The 15,404-nt window shown below is 36.1% G+C and overlaps 1 protein-coding gene across 1 annotated transcript in view; it reads right to left on the bottom strand.

Annotated features, from left to right (window-relative positions):
* The window catches only part of LOC117394985 (mitochondrial fission regulator 1-like), a 28,517-nt gene extending 13,169 nt beyond the window's left edge, over positions 1–15,348 (bottom strand). The window contains exons 1-3 of the mRNA XM_033993783.3: positions 15,037–15,348; positions 3,499–3,603; positions 2,887–2,985 (exon numbers count right to left, since the gene is read on the bottom strand). Of these exons, the coding sequence (XP_033849674.3) occupies positions 2,887–2,985; positions 3,499–3,564 (165 nt within the window). The 5' untranslated portion in view covers positions 3,565–3,603; positions 15,037–15,348. The remainder of the gene's footprint in view (positions 1–2,886; positions 2,986–3,498; positions 3,604–15,036) is intronic.
* Between the last annotated feature and the right edge of the window lie 56 nt (positions 15,349–15,404).

Raw genomic sequence — 15,404 nt, forward strand, 5'->3', positions numbered from 1 at the left:
CTTCTCCCAGTTTATTAATTGAAATCTACAGAAAAAAAGCTTTTTTCATCAGCTGTGTTCATTATTATTAACATTTCACATTCTTACATGGAATACAAAACGTGTAATCCCTGTAGTCAGGAGAAGCCCTTATCAAGCCACGAAATTCGTGTTTGTCCTCCCATTCCTTAAGGTACCGTCCACTGTACAACTTTTCAGGTTTGTGTGGTTTTTTTTTTGGCGGTGGCATTTTTGTGAACTGCTTCAGCCTTTTTTGAAGGAAGCAATCTGATGCGCGTGTCCTGCATGTTTTTCCCTGACCGTGAGGTTTTGATTTGCCCGTAAGATTTTCATCTTGCGGCCAGAAGACTTAAACTTTAAAAAAAAAAACAACACACACACCAACAACGTGGCCGTGAGGTCAAAACCAATGTTCGGTTGTCATCTTGTTCCCTGTTCCTTACCAGAAGCATAGTTATTCCGAACTGTTATTCCAGCCAACTCTATCAACCAACTCTGAAAAACTTCCCTAAAAATAAGTTTGTATACTGTGGCAACAAGAAATAAAACAGAGCAACATTTCACTTTCTTTTTTTTTTATTATTTAATAAATGTTTATATTATTGTTAGGGCTACAACATCAGTGTTCGAAAACTATATTGCCCAACATGCCCGGGGAATGTACAAATTTCGGTGGGGCATGTAAAAAAATTGCTTACTTGGCTGAGTCGGGCACCTACAATTTTTCAATGCCCTAAAACAAAAGCAAGCGATTACTTTATTACAGATTTAAACTTCCGTATTTGCTCCCACATCACTTCTATCCAGCATCTCATGTGTTCTAGTACTGCGTCCCTGTGCACCTGCGCGAACACCAGAAAATGTGATGCCCGAGTGTTTTGAACTGCTATTGGTTAAGCTATTCTGCTGTCGGAGTGATAACGGATTGTATTTGCAATGGATTACCGAAACGGGGGAAATAACAAAAAGCATTTAATCAGAGATTCAGCAAATGTTATTTTGTGTCATTGAGTACACCATTATTAAACTATTTTGGTTGCCCCCCCAAAATTATTTTCAATTCAAGTAAGCTTATTTGTGTATAAAAAAACGACAAGAGTTGCAGCCAGTGTCATCTTACTTAAAAGGCACTCAAGCTGAAATCATAAAAGTAATGTAAAGTAGGCTACAAATGTGGCAGCAAACGTCTCTTTAGCGCGCACGCAAGAACTTGCAGACTTGATACATAATTAGCAAATGTTTATAACAAACATGATTCTAATAACTTTCTTATTCTTACTAGTCATTTCAGAAATTAGAAAAGAGAACGGCAAAACTTTTGAAAGCAAGGTAATGAGAGCATGTAGACAGTTTTACAAAATATGCATTATCAAAAGTTTTAAAATATAGCCACGTCAAATAAAATGTGTGCATTAGCTCCTTTTACAACTTTATATTACAATGCACAATAGGGACAATGGCATTTATTCTAAAAAATATGTTTTGCAAGTGCAATTACATTACAGGACTGTGTAAATGTTTACACAGCGATTATCAAATGTTGGAGATATCAGTCAGTTAGATTATTCAATGAAAAAAAAAAAAAAAGCAATTTAGTTTGTGTGTGTGTTTGTGAGAGGGTGGTGGTCAAACAAAAGGTTAGTGCTTAGTACAATTTGACATGCCTCCAACACAACATGTAAACAGAGAACTGACCTACAGCAGGTTTACTGTATTCTCCAAGCACAGCTACAGAAGGAAGAGAAGAAATAGAAAGAGTCAAAGTGGGCTTTTATAAAAAGAAAAGATGTATTAATAAAGTGCAAAAGGCTCTTCAGTCATCCATAAACATAATTTAGTTTCTGTACTAAAATCATAATTTCAATTGCCAGGTTAAATAATAACACTTTTTTGTTTTTGGGACAGCTGTAAACATTTGTCACAGTTAGAATCAGAATGTCTGAAGTGAACTGTACCAGTGTAACGGTGTTCTTTTCAGAGAAGCAGAAAAAATCTCTAAATGAGAAGGTTATTACAAGAAAAAAAGAAATGAAATGAAAGAAAAAAAGTCTGTAAAGCAAAGAAACTTGACATAGCACTATACAAATTTGTTAATGTTTAAATAACGTTGAGAAATGGCAACATACAATGCTTTCATCAACTGTATGCGCACACAAAGAGATGGAATGATAAGACTGGACATCTCCATATACAACTACTCTGTATAACTTCTACTAAAGATTGCTCTTATTTTGTGTATGACAATATTTTGTTTGTGTACAAATATACTGTTCTACTGTGTGGGTGCTTATTGACTAATTATAATTACAATTACAATTACAATTTACTACTACTTCAGAAAGGAGATGTATTTCTATAATGGATTTTGACAGCTGAGTATTACATCTCGCTTTATTTGTTGTTAGTCAAGCATTATTACTCAATCAGGGAAAATGCCACAGAGCACATTTTGTTTCCTCCTACACCTTCACTGCTATTAGAGGCATGTACATCATGTGCAAAACAGAAATAAAATGCTGCTTCTGTCTGCATGCATTTGAAATGACCTTTTCATCCTTCCTGAATATAGAATTCATTGGAACATCCATTTCCATCATAAAAATGTCTATGGCGAGGGAATGCACATGCACATTAACTGCTGGCGGAAAGTTCAAATAACAAACCATGAATACAGATTACAGTGCAATCAAGGTTACAGTGAAACAAAAAACTGATTTTTTTAAAAGGCAAAATATTAAATTATTATTTTATTTGTATTTTTTTAAACACAGGCACACACAAAAAAAAGCAGTAACACTGTCTTAACCACATATAAAAAGCAGTTTAAGAGTGTAAACACTTTAGACATGACTGTACACAATGGAAACAATGTGCCACTCATCATACCTGAAACTGAACTCTAGGGCATGGTTTCAGTGGAAGGCTGGTAGCTATTCTCCTTACAATGCTCCGAGAGGACCCGTAGGGCTTGTCTGTCCAAAATGCCTTGAGTAAAAATTAAACAAGACACACAGTGACTTTAAAATACAGTATTAACCGTAACATTCTTAATTCAATTTACGGTTAGTCAAAGTCGGTGTATTGCAAACAAAATATGCAAAACATTTTTCAAATGAGACAGTAGTAACATTCAATATTCACAGTCTAACAGGCTGTTGGGTCATCTCAATTTTTTTAATTTTTTTTTTTTAATTCCTTCAGCCCTGATGTTAAATGAGCGAAACCCTAGCCAAACTAACAAGGAAATCGTTATCTGATATTACCTTTAAAAGACTGAAGATGTTCCCTGAGCCTTTTTTTAGTGGGGGGGAGGGGGGACTTGGACTGCGCATTGCTATCTCAGCCTTATATAATGCTCAGGAATTATGCCCACTGCATTCTTTAAAAATAAATAAATAAATAAATAAATAAATAAATAATAATGCATACCCAACTAACCGAATGTTTCTGAAAGAAAGGATTAAATGATTGTGAAATCACAGTGTATGCAATACTTACAGAGTCCATGTCTAAACCTGCATGTTCCAGGATCATCCTTACAATCTGAATAAGAAAATGAATCATCTATGACCGCTGCACAGCATGGGCTTCATGGTTATTGTTCTGAAAAAAATGGAATGCTAGTCAGGAATACTTGACTTAAGAATGCCAGTAACATACATCGCCACCACAGCTACTAGTAAGATGAAAAGGTTGATGACCATGACATACATCAACAGTATACAGAACAGTACAGAGTATCACAATTTGTTATTATTATTTATTTCTTAGCAGACGCCCTTATCCAGGGCGACTTACAATCGTAAGCAAATACATTTCAAGTATCACAGTACAAGTAATAATACAATTAAGAGCAAGATAAATACAATGACTTTGGTTGTTAAGCGGTTCTCCAGATATATGGAGAAATGTCCTTGTGACATACGATAAATTCTCCTCTAGAACCCCAGAATCTGACATTATCAATAAACTTAGTGTAACAAAACCTCCTGGTGTAACAAGAGAGACAATACTTTAGCATTGCACTCTTCTGTGCTCTCCATATCTTTTTTTTTTCTTTATTAAGAATATATTCCTGATAGTTTAGATATGTTTTTCACAATGTGCTCTTTTATACATTGCAGTTTATCCTGATCCCTTCTGCAACAATGCTGGTCCTCCGACTGAACCGAGTGACGTACTGTGGGTACAGAAAACCAGTATTGTTGCAAGAGTGAGCGTGATTGGGATACACTGCGATTTTCTGGCAAAGACTCCACAGTAAATGTTGAGAAATGTATTGCCCCACTGATTTATGACCAATGATGTGTGATTAAAAATTAAAAAGAGTCAATATGTTTAAAAACACAACACTGCGATACAGACAACACAGGACACAACAATGTAACACTTTAAAATAATTAATGTTAACAATTGGATAAGCAATTCTCGGACACATTTTTTTACTTGTTATACACGAAAAGTAGAGCAGTCGCCTGACAAAGACACGGGATTCTTAGCACTGTTTGATGTCTTCATCTACATTTGTGTTCATATATTTACACATGGCCATGTTTGTGTCTTAATTGAAGCGAAGATTCTTGAAAATCTGTACATGTGTGTGCATGTTTGTTTTTTTTTGCCCAGCAGCTCTTTCACACACACTACAATACATCTTGCTGTATTGATAAACAAGCCACGGATACTTCATCTCCAATTTAAAATTCTAAGAACGTATTTTTCGTTTGTGTTTTTCTGCGTTACTACTGCTTGCAGCTGCTTCGGTCACTGTAGTACTCGTAGTCAGCAGTAGATGGCTGAGATGCAGATGGGTGATCTTCTTCATGAGAATCCCCTGAAGATGCTGACTGCTTTGCAAACAAACTTCCGATTGACAGCCGACTTGCTATCAGTGTACACTCTGCACTAGGTATTCATTTTTATGCTTAAAAAATCTGTCAGGACATCCCTGTTAAACTAGTGGGGAAAATAACAAAAGCACAACGTTAAATTAGGCGACTGCAAAACTTAAATGCGAGTTAAAAGTAGGATTGGGGATGAACAATTCATGTAATTTGTCAGCTCTGTTTGAAATAAAATTAAAGGGACCAGAATTAGGCTCAGACAAGATACGAAGATATGAAAGATTGTTTTGTAATTGAACAGCTTTTTCTGAGTTTCATTATGAAACTTAAATCAGACGTCACCTGTTTAAAAACAAAACCTGAAAACCTCAAGCTCTACTTGTATGTGTGTGTTTGCATTTACTTTTTCCAAAATACTGCAGTTTTATTTCTCAGAAATATGGACCTTTGTTAATATGAGGCATAACACATCATTTTAAAATAAAATACAATGCATGGTGGGATACTATTGTATTAATTTCCACGGTTCATTGCGCTGCTAGGAACTGTAACCAAACTATTTTAATAGTAATAGTGTGTGTACGCATTACGTCCCACTAAATGTGAAATGGTACTTCAGTGTGGAGGCTTTGAGCTGGACTAATTAAAACATTTTTTGAGTATGGTTCTCGAGATCGGTTATGTAGTGTGAACAGGGCCTAAAAGTAAATATCCTTCTTAATATTGCTGCGTAAGCCAAACAGGACTGGAGTGTAACTTAAATCAATGCTGTTATACTCTTCTTTTTCATTGAAAAGTAGGAGGCTAGAAATCCCAAGTATAAGTCAGGGGGGTATGGGGATCCTCCCCAAGCGCGGGTGCAAGTGGCAACACCCCCTACCAAAAACAAATTTCAGGGTTTTGCAGGGGTCTAAATCCTGCATATCCTGGGCCTAAATATGTGCCTTAACACTAGAACCGCTATGCGGGTCAGTTTGACCCATTTTGCATTTAAAATGTTAATTACTCTTCCGTTGTAAATCGTATGTGTATGTCCGTTTTTGACTTTCCTAAATATATAAACATCCCGACAGCATTTGATAGCCAGAATCGCAAAAATGACAACGTTATAAACAGTTCTACCTAGAACCGTCACGTGGGTCAATGTAACCCATGCATTATAATACCTGTCTTTTTTTTTTTTAATTTAACGCAAAATATTCTATTTTTTTTGTAAATGCAGCAAACAAGACACGCCTCCTCCACCTAGCACACGTGTTTTTTTATTTTTTTATTTCAAGCCTTTCTTTGTTTGTAGACTGACTACGAGACAGATTGCTATGATTGTTGATTTGTCAAGATGCAAACTCAGTGAAAGCCTAGTTGCTTATTTTTCAAAGTACCCGGGAGACAACAATCCTTTGTTTTGTTCCAGAAATGCAACTGGGAATATATCAGAAGGAAATATTTAATCTTGAAAGTAGTCATTTTGATTGGAATATGGCAAGCTGCACTCAGATGCATACAGCAAACTGAAATGACAGGTAGGATAACAACGTATGTGCCTAATATGAAATGTATGTTAAATATTCTTTTTATATTATATATATATATATATATATATATATATATATATATATATAAAACTTTTATTTTATATATATATATATATATATATATATATATATATATATATATATATATATATATATATATATATATATATATAACTTTTATTTTACTTTGGTTTTACAGGTTTGTATGTACCAGTTTACACAATAGTGTTCAATGGAACTGCATCTGTGTTTACAACACAGCTCCTGGATGCAGGCACAGTCAGCTGGCAGGCGCGTACGCTCCTCCATCGGAGTACAATGCAGCTGTCCTAATGGAAATAGTGTTATGTTTTCTTTTTATGTAGTATTAGAAACAATGATTTTGGTTTTATAGTTTTGTGTGTACGTATACCCATTTACACCTGTACACGGGTATATGTACATAACCGTTTCTTTTGAAATGTGTATTTGATTATATTTTTTTCACTGTTTGTAGTTGTGCTGTATATGCACTCATTTTAAGAATAAAGCCTTTTATGTTTAATTTTTAAATAGTGTTTTTAAATACAGTATTTCTGCGATGCAAGTGTTAGATATGATGCTCATGAATACAACTTTTCAGTATATATAATTCTGTTACTGTTGCTTTATTAAAATATATACAAATAACAATAAATAATGTATTGGCATTTACTTGAACAACATAGCTTGAAAGTAAAAGTCCAGTAAATAAATATCAAGTTATAGGTATATGAAATGGAAAAACATGGAAACTACTTTTCAAATGGAAAAAGAGTAATGTTGAAACAGAAAATCACTTTGGTGCACAAATTACACACACAAATGGTCTTGGATATTTCTTATTAATTTGATTAATACATAGCACAAACCAACATACCACTTTAGGAGATTAACATGAGCTACTATAGGAAATCTGGAGCAGCTTCCCTTTTTGGTTGGTGGTTGCAGTCTGCCATAAAACACTGCAGAACACGGATTACTAGCTTTAACTTGTATTAAAGTATGACTACTTACTTCAGAAATTAATTAATGCTTATGTAGGACACTGGACAAGGGTAAAAGTTATTAACATAGATTGTATACACTATTTAAGTCTTTCAATGTAATACTGTTGTAGCTCAATTATGCCAGAAAGTGTCGCCACAAGAGGCACTCAGATCGATTAACCAACTGTACAGCTGGTGAGTGTGCAGGAGTAAAAAGTTTCAAAGTGCAAGCAAATGCTGAGTTAACCCATTCATTAATGCCTACATTTTTATACTGTGTATCTATGTTTGCACCAACCTTTCAGCACCCTAAAGGGCCTGGACACACCAGCGCTTCACGTCGCATTACATTTAGCAAGAAAATACCCTCCCTCCCCCAACTGTTGCTCTTGCCTAATATACAAAGAATATCGCTGTGTTTTGTGAAGACATGGAAAGTGTGACATCAACAGAAGAGGAGGAAGAAGAGATTCGTACTGTACATACAGACGTGCTCAAATTTGTTGGTACCCTTACAGCTCATTGAAATAATGCTTCATTCCTCCTGAAAAGTGATGAAATTAAAAGCTATTTTATCATGTATACTTGCATGCCTTTGGTATGTCATAGAATAAAGCAAAGAAGCTGTGAAAAGAGATGAATTATTGCTTATTCTACAAAGATATTCTAAAATGGCCTGGACACATTTGTTGGTACCCCTTAGAAAAGATAATAAATAATTGGATTATAGTGATATCTCAAACTAATTAGTTTCTTTAATTAGTATCACACATGTCTCCAATCTTGTAATCAGTCATTCAGCCTATTTAAATGGAGAAAAGTAGTCACTGTGCTGTTTGGTATCATTGTGTGCACCACACTGAACATGGACCAGAGAAAGCAAAGGAGAGAGTTGTCTGAGGAGATCAGAAAGAAAATAATAGATAAGCATGGTAAAGGTAAAGGCTACAAGACCATCTCCAAGCAGCTTGATGTTCCTGTGACAACAGTTGCAAATATTATTAAGAAGTTTAAGGTCCATGGAACTGTAGCCAACCTCCCTGGGCGCGGCCGCAAGAGGAAAATCGACCCCAGAGTGAACAGAAGGATAGTGCGAATGGTAGAAAAAGAACCAAGGATAACTGCCAAAGAGATACAAGCTGAACTCCAAGGTGAAGGTACGTCAGTTTCTGATCGCACCATCCGTCGCTTTTTGAGCGAAAGTGGGCTCCATGGAAGAAGACCCTGGAGGACTCCACTTTTGAAAGAAAAACATAAAAAAGCCAGACTGGAATTTGCTAAAATGCATATTGACAAGCCACAATCCTTCTGGGAGAATGTCCTTTGGACAGATGAGTCAAAACTGGAGCTTTTTGGCAAGTCACATCAGCTCTATGTTCACAGACGAAAAAATGAAGCTTTCAAAGAAAAGAACACCATACCTACAGTGAAACATGGAGGAGGCTCGGTTATGTTTTGGGGCTGCTTTGCTGTGCCTGGCACAGGGTGCCTTGAATCTGTCAAGGCATTCTGGAGCGAAACGTACTGCCCAGTGTCAGAAAGCTCTGTCTCAGTCGCAGGTCATAGGTCCTCCAACAGGATAATGACCCAAAACACACAGCTAAAAGCACCCAAGAATGGATAAGAACAAAACATTGGACTATTCTGAAGTGGCCTTCTATGAGTCCTGATCTGAATCCTATCGAACATCTATGGAAAGAGCTGAAACTTGCAGTCTGGAGAAGGCACCCATCAAACCTGAGACAGCTGGAGCAGTTTGCTCAGGAAGAGTGGGCCAAACTACCTGTTAACAGGTGCAGAAGTCTCATTGAGAGCTACAGAAAACGTTTGATTGCAGTGATTGCCTCTAAAGGTTGTGCAACAAAACATTAGGTTAGCGGTCCCATCATTTTTGTCCATGCCATTTTCATTTGTTTTATTATTTACAATATTATGTTGAATAAAAAATCAAAAGCAAAGTCTGATTTCTATTAAATATGGAATAAACAATGGTGGATGCCAATTACTTGTGTCAGTTTCAAGTTATTTCAGAGAAAATTGTGCATTCTTCGTTTTTTGTGGAGGGGTACCAACAAATTTGAGCACGTCTGTAAGTTTGAACATACATTTCCATTTGACTTGAACTTCTTAAAGGGAATTGATAGTCTTCTAAAAATAACTAACTAACTTAAGTGCCATGCCTATTTAAACATAGATAGATCATCACAAAAAAAAAAGGTTATACAATGTCATAACTCTGCTCTACGGTTACTGACTCAGGTATATGATTGTACAGTTCGGCCTTCATCACCAACATCGCTTAAGCTCGAAACTGACTGGTCCATCGTGATTCACGGTGTCCATGGAAACATAAGTCTGGAAATTAAATGCCCTCTGAGAAGAATGTTTTACTCGACTTACATATGTAATGAATTGTGGAAATTGCCGCTATTTTACTGGAACAAAAAAACATTTGGAATACTAATTCACTGGAACATAAAAGGACTGTAAAAACTATCTTTCTTTTTTAAATAACTATTTTAGGCGGCTCATCTGGCAAAGTAGACAGCAATTTAGCCGACCGCCAGCTGGAAATGAGAAGGCTGTATACAGAAGAACAGTTTTTTTTTTTTTTTTTTTTTTTTTTTAAACAAAAGTATTTTACGGTAATTTTGCTGCAGTGTAATAGATTACTGCAAATATTCATGTCTGCGTCCATTTCCCCATTCTCTGTGTCCCGTGAATGCAAGAAAATATTTTTCCTTCCAATGGATTTCTTTTGCGTCTAGGATGCAAAATTTTGCGTTAATGCGTCCTCTGGTGTGACATATGGACATACAGTCCCCAACAGAAGATAATATACAGATACATACGTATTTACAATTGTATTCCTAGATTTTCCAGCCTAACCCTGTGGAGTACAAAGGCCAATGCAGCACTCGCTGTAGGACTGAACCGTATGGACATGGCCCACCATGTACTCCAAATGGCAGGGAATAGCCCCTGGGGACCCCTCATGCATGCAATGTCTTTTTTCTTGGATCGGAATTTTAATGTTTACTACAATTCTGAATCATTTGAAACTTATATAAAAGTGATTAATCTATCATACACATGCTAATACTATCAAATCCACATTACTATCTATAATACAAAGACAACAGTACTTCCAGTCAATTTTCGTTAAAAGGAACTCATATTAGACTAATTTCCTGTTGGTACGAATTTACTACAAGGTCCCTGGAAAATTTAGCAGTCGCTTACTGTAAAATTACTTCTACAACACGAATTCACTTAACTAAAAATACCTGTTGGTGCAAATTATTTTGGAGCCCTCCCAGGGAATAAAAATGTGAATAAAGTAAAACGCACTAGTTCGAACCACTGAGTGTAAGTTATATTGGGAAATGTATTAACTTGCATCCACATTTGCGCCTCTCTACTGTATTTTAGTGCTGTTTGGGGACAACAGAGCCAATGATGCATTTCGAGTTGCCATAGTGCTCATTTAAAAACGTGCACTGTCCTTGCAGATGAAAGATGAGGTGTTAAAAGCAGTGGATGATGCACCACAGTACAAGAAAGAGGTTGCTACAGATTTCAACATTTCCACAAACACTTTGTCAACCATTCTATAAAAAGGCTTATGAAGAGCAAACTTTGGATGCAAGTGCTCAATGTTTCTGATTTGCTCAATACCTGAGGACACATGGTATAAGAATGCCTGTGATCAAAATGGGACATGCAGGTTTCAAGTACAGTTCATTGGTGTACAGAAGTCAAGGTTGAACGAAGCGCACTGTCAGTGTCACCTTCATGCTGAAACACAGCTGCAGTTTACTTCAGTATCCAGTGCACTGCTTGGAGAACTGGAGTAAGAGAGGGAAAGAAAGTGTCCAGAGAGAGAGAGAGAAGATACAGAGGGACGGCTGAGGAAAACAGCTGCAACAGCTTGTTTCCATGTAGCCATACTGGTTAGTAAAGTCCCTGCGTCCTTATTCCAGATTAGGGGGAACCTGTGAAACCCAATTAAAGTGTACTGAGGGTACAGCGTCACTGTATCTCGTGCCTCGCAGACTAGCGGAGGCTGCGAGACCCTGCTTAAAGCAGCACTTTTCTTTGTAGTTTTATTTACAGTGTTTGTTTTCCTTTTTTATTTTTCCTTTTGATTATGGACTATTATTTCTGCACCTACGTGTGTCTACACAACTCAAGAGGATACCATTGATGGTAGTAAACTGGAGTGTCTCCATAGTAACCCCACACACTTGTAAACACTTGTGCACCTAACACCGTTTCAAAGACATTAGCTGACTACTGTGTTTTCAGTGAATCACCCACACCCTCTCACAGGCTTTGTTTTGACAGAAATACTAAACTAGTCATATTATACTCAACAGTCATATTTATAAAAAACTAAAAACAACAAAAAAAACTAAAAACACAACTTAGTATGGTAAAAGCAATCCCAATATTCTGGGATGAAGTTCAAGGTGAAAAATGCTGACAGATGTGGATATGCTGAAACCACCAGCCCAGCTGCCTACCTACTGTACAGATGCTATGAAACTGCCACAGTACACATCTGTAGGAAACACAATCCTGCATTTAGAAATATACCTGGACCTATAGCTTCATAGATAATCTTGTAACACATGCAAAAGACAATAATCTTTCTTTTTTTCCCCCTTATCTAAATTAATCTTTTTAATATGATGATTGATGAGAATTATTGACTCGTTAAAGGCAAGGGTTAATCTTGAAAACACTTTGAAATTCCAATGTTGTATTTTTGTTCTACTAAAGAATGTATAAAGAAAAATACAGACCTACATAACTTGACTGCCTTAATTATCCTGCACTGACTGTTCACAAAAGTACTGTCAACATGATTTAATCCAATACAACTGCCAACAGCAGTGCCCATGTTGAAGGATGTTACGAAGCTGCCCATACTGTAGTTTGGAATCGCAGTTGGTTGGTTTGCTGTAACCCACCCTACTCATATTCTTCATTTAGTCTCTAGAGCCTACGGCCTACTATATATTTCTCTTGTAGATTTACAGTAAAAGAAATGTAAAATACAGCCAACTTCACGACAGGTTTAAATAAATATACAGAAAAAGAAAGCAGATAACAATATCTTTGTAAAAGCAAAATCTACTAGAGCTTGTACTTGTATTTTTATTAAGTAGATAGGCTACTTCCAACATAGTTTTATATATATATATATATATATATATATATATAAAACTGAGAGAGAGAGAGAGAGAGAGAGAGAGAGAGAGAGAGAGAGAGAGAGAGAGAGAGAGAGAGAGAGAGAGAGAGAGAGAGAGAGAGAGAGAGAGAGAGAGAGAGAGAGAGAGAGAGAGAAATAATCTGGAATATTTTTAATCAAATAGGAAAAAAAGTCTAAGGTTTTCCTGTAAAAGTTAAACAAATTAAATATTGTTGTCAAATAACCCTAACCCACTACTGAAGCAGGTAGCAGCATGACAATTTGATGAACTGGGGTTGGGGCAATATTTTATGTTAAAGTCTCAATATTTCTTAGGAAAGTCTCTCCTAATAAATATCTGAATGTCTTTTTGTGCACCTTCTTAGCCAGGCCACCGCTGTCTTTCTCAATGTTTCAAGCTCTTGACAACTCAAAGTAGTTGATTCTTCAAAACCCATGATTAGATTAGTGGATCTGAATGCAAAATATGTGTCGGTGTTGCAGCTCTGGCATATTTTACTTTATATTTCTAAAGCGTATGCTTTAGTTTGGTTGAGACCAATTTGAACATCCCTGGACCATCTTATGCTTAGAAATAAACATCTTCCAACAAATAGTGTGTTTTTTTTTTTGTTTTTGTAATTTTTTTTATATAAAGTAACATAATACTAACCAACTTTATTGTATGCTAAACAATCACTATACAGTTAATTAAGAAGTATTTGTAGCATTGCCAGGCAACCAGTGTTATGTTGCAGTACAAACAATGAATAAACTGGAACATACCAAGGCTGGACTGGAAATTCAAATTCCACTTACAGCCTTTTAGTTATACACTGGTACATTAATTAACTCGCACATCAATACACAGATCGTAATGTAACTATGGCACTGTACTTAGAAGTGGCTGCTGTATTACCAATGTCAGCAACGTACCAGTAACTTAATATATATATATTTTATTTTAAAGCGATGTCGAGCACTATATACAAAAAGAGTTAAATATTATAAATTAAATTCTCACCAACAGCAAGAATGCAGTGTTTGTATTTTGAAATTTCGTATAATAATAATAATAATAAAAAAAAACATCTTTCATTACCATTAGATTTAAACATTAGTTATAGGGCCTAATCGATATTTGTGTTTCTTACGTCGCACATTCACGTTCAAAACATGTATACAGTAACTGTTGCTCTCAAAGAGGTTACCAATTGACAAAGAAATACAAATAATAATACTGCTACTACTCGGCCGGCAAAATCTTTAATCTGAGCAAACAAGTTAACTTTACCTCCCACATGGAATTAAAAATAAGAGTAAGAAGAAAGCAGATTACAACACGACATTCTAGCAATGCCAGCGATCGGAAAAACAAATCAGAAGAGAACAATACATACAGACACATAATTAGAAAGCAGTTAACAATATCTTTGTATCAGAAAACTTTACTAGAGTTTGTACCTGACTACTTCCAACAATATTACAATTGACATAGCAAGGTCGTTATATTTTGGAATCACATAGAAAAAAAAAAAAAAAACTCTTAAGGTCTTCCTGTTAAATGATCAGTTTAAAAAAAGATAAATATTGTTGTTAAATAACCCACTACTGATGTACTAGCAGCATGACAATTTGGCTAACGGGATTGTGGCAATATTTTATGGGGAGCCACATTGAGTAAATCGGGGGGTGCTTAAAGTATATCTGCCTGCATGTCACACTTGTATTTTTACAAAACTACAGCTAAAAAGCAACAAATCATTTACATCTGGGGATGGGTACTTAATTGCCAATTTGCCCTTATTCAGACCCCACATTGCTATTAAGTGGATCATTTTAATAGGAATGCACTAAACTTGCCGCACAGAAGACTGCTCATGAAAAAAAATATTTTGCATATTTGTAAAGAGAAGATGATTATCTACAGGGATACCTAGATCTTCAGTGAGCAAGTAGCCTGGGATTATCAGGCAACACACTTATTATTATTGTTTATTTATGTGTTTATTTAGCAGACGCCTTTATCCAAGGCGACTTACAGAGACTACTAGGGTGTGTGAACTATGCATCATCTGCAGAGTCACTTACAACTACGTCTCACCCGAAAGACGGAGCACAAGGAGGTTAAGTGACTTGCTCAGGGTCACACAATGAGTCAGTGGCTGAGGTGGGATTTGAACCGGGGACCTCCTGGTTACAAGCCCTTTTCTTTAACCAATGGACCACACAGCCCCTAACCCTGTCATACTGGAACTGTTAACCTGGGCAGGGCCCCACTACAGTTATAAACGATTGTATCTGTTGGACAAGCCTGTCAAATGTTTAAATAGATACAAGACCAAACCATTTTAAAGAGATGAATTGCAAACACTATTTTGATATTACGAGCGAGTGTGTTGTCTTGCATTAATTCTTCGGGTTTAAAAGAAAATTCAATTTGTACTACTCACCTCACTCAAAGTCAATTCGCCCGATCCTTATGTACCGGTACTTTCACAATCCCGGCCGCTCTCCTTAGTTTAGGATGTGTGGCAGGAGAGAACGAGGAGAAAACAGCAGCCAATCATGATTTGAGAAATAACATGACTGACAAACCCCTTCAACTCTTTATTGGCTGATGAAACGGATAGGCACGTGTTAGACCAGCCTGAAATGGTAGGGCTATAGATATAGTACTTCATTACATTTTTACATTATAACTACTTTTAATGACAAGATGTGAAGGGTTTTAGTTAGAATTCAGATTGAAAACTAATTTGCTACACCGACTCAATGTAAACTAAATAAAACAAAACCATGACCTTTCCACTTTAATAAG

This window comes from Acipenser ruthenus, chromosome 3 (assembly GCF_902713425.1).
Source record: "Acipenser ruthenus chromosome 3, fAciRut3.2 maternal haplotype, whole genome shotgun sequence".
NCBI classification, from domain to species: domain Eukaryota; kingdom Metazoa; phylum Chordata; class Actinopteri; order Acipenseriformes; family Acipenseridae; genus Acipenser; species Acipenser ruthenus.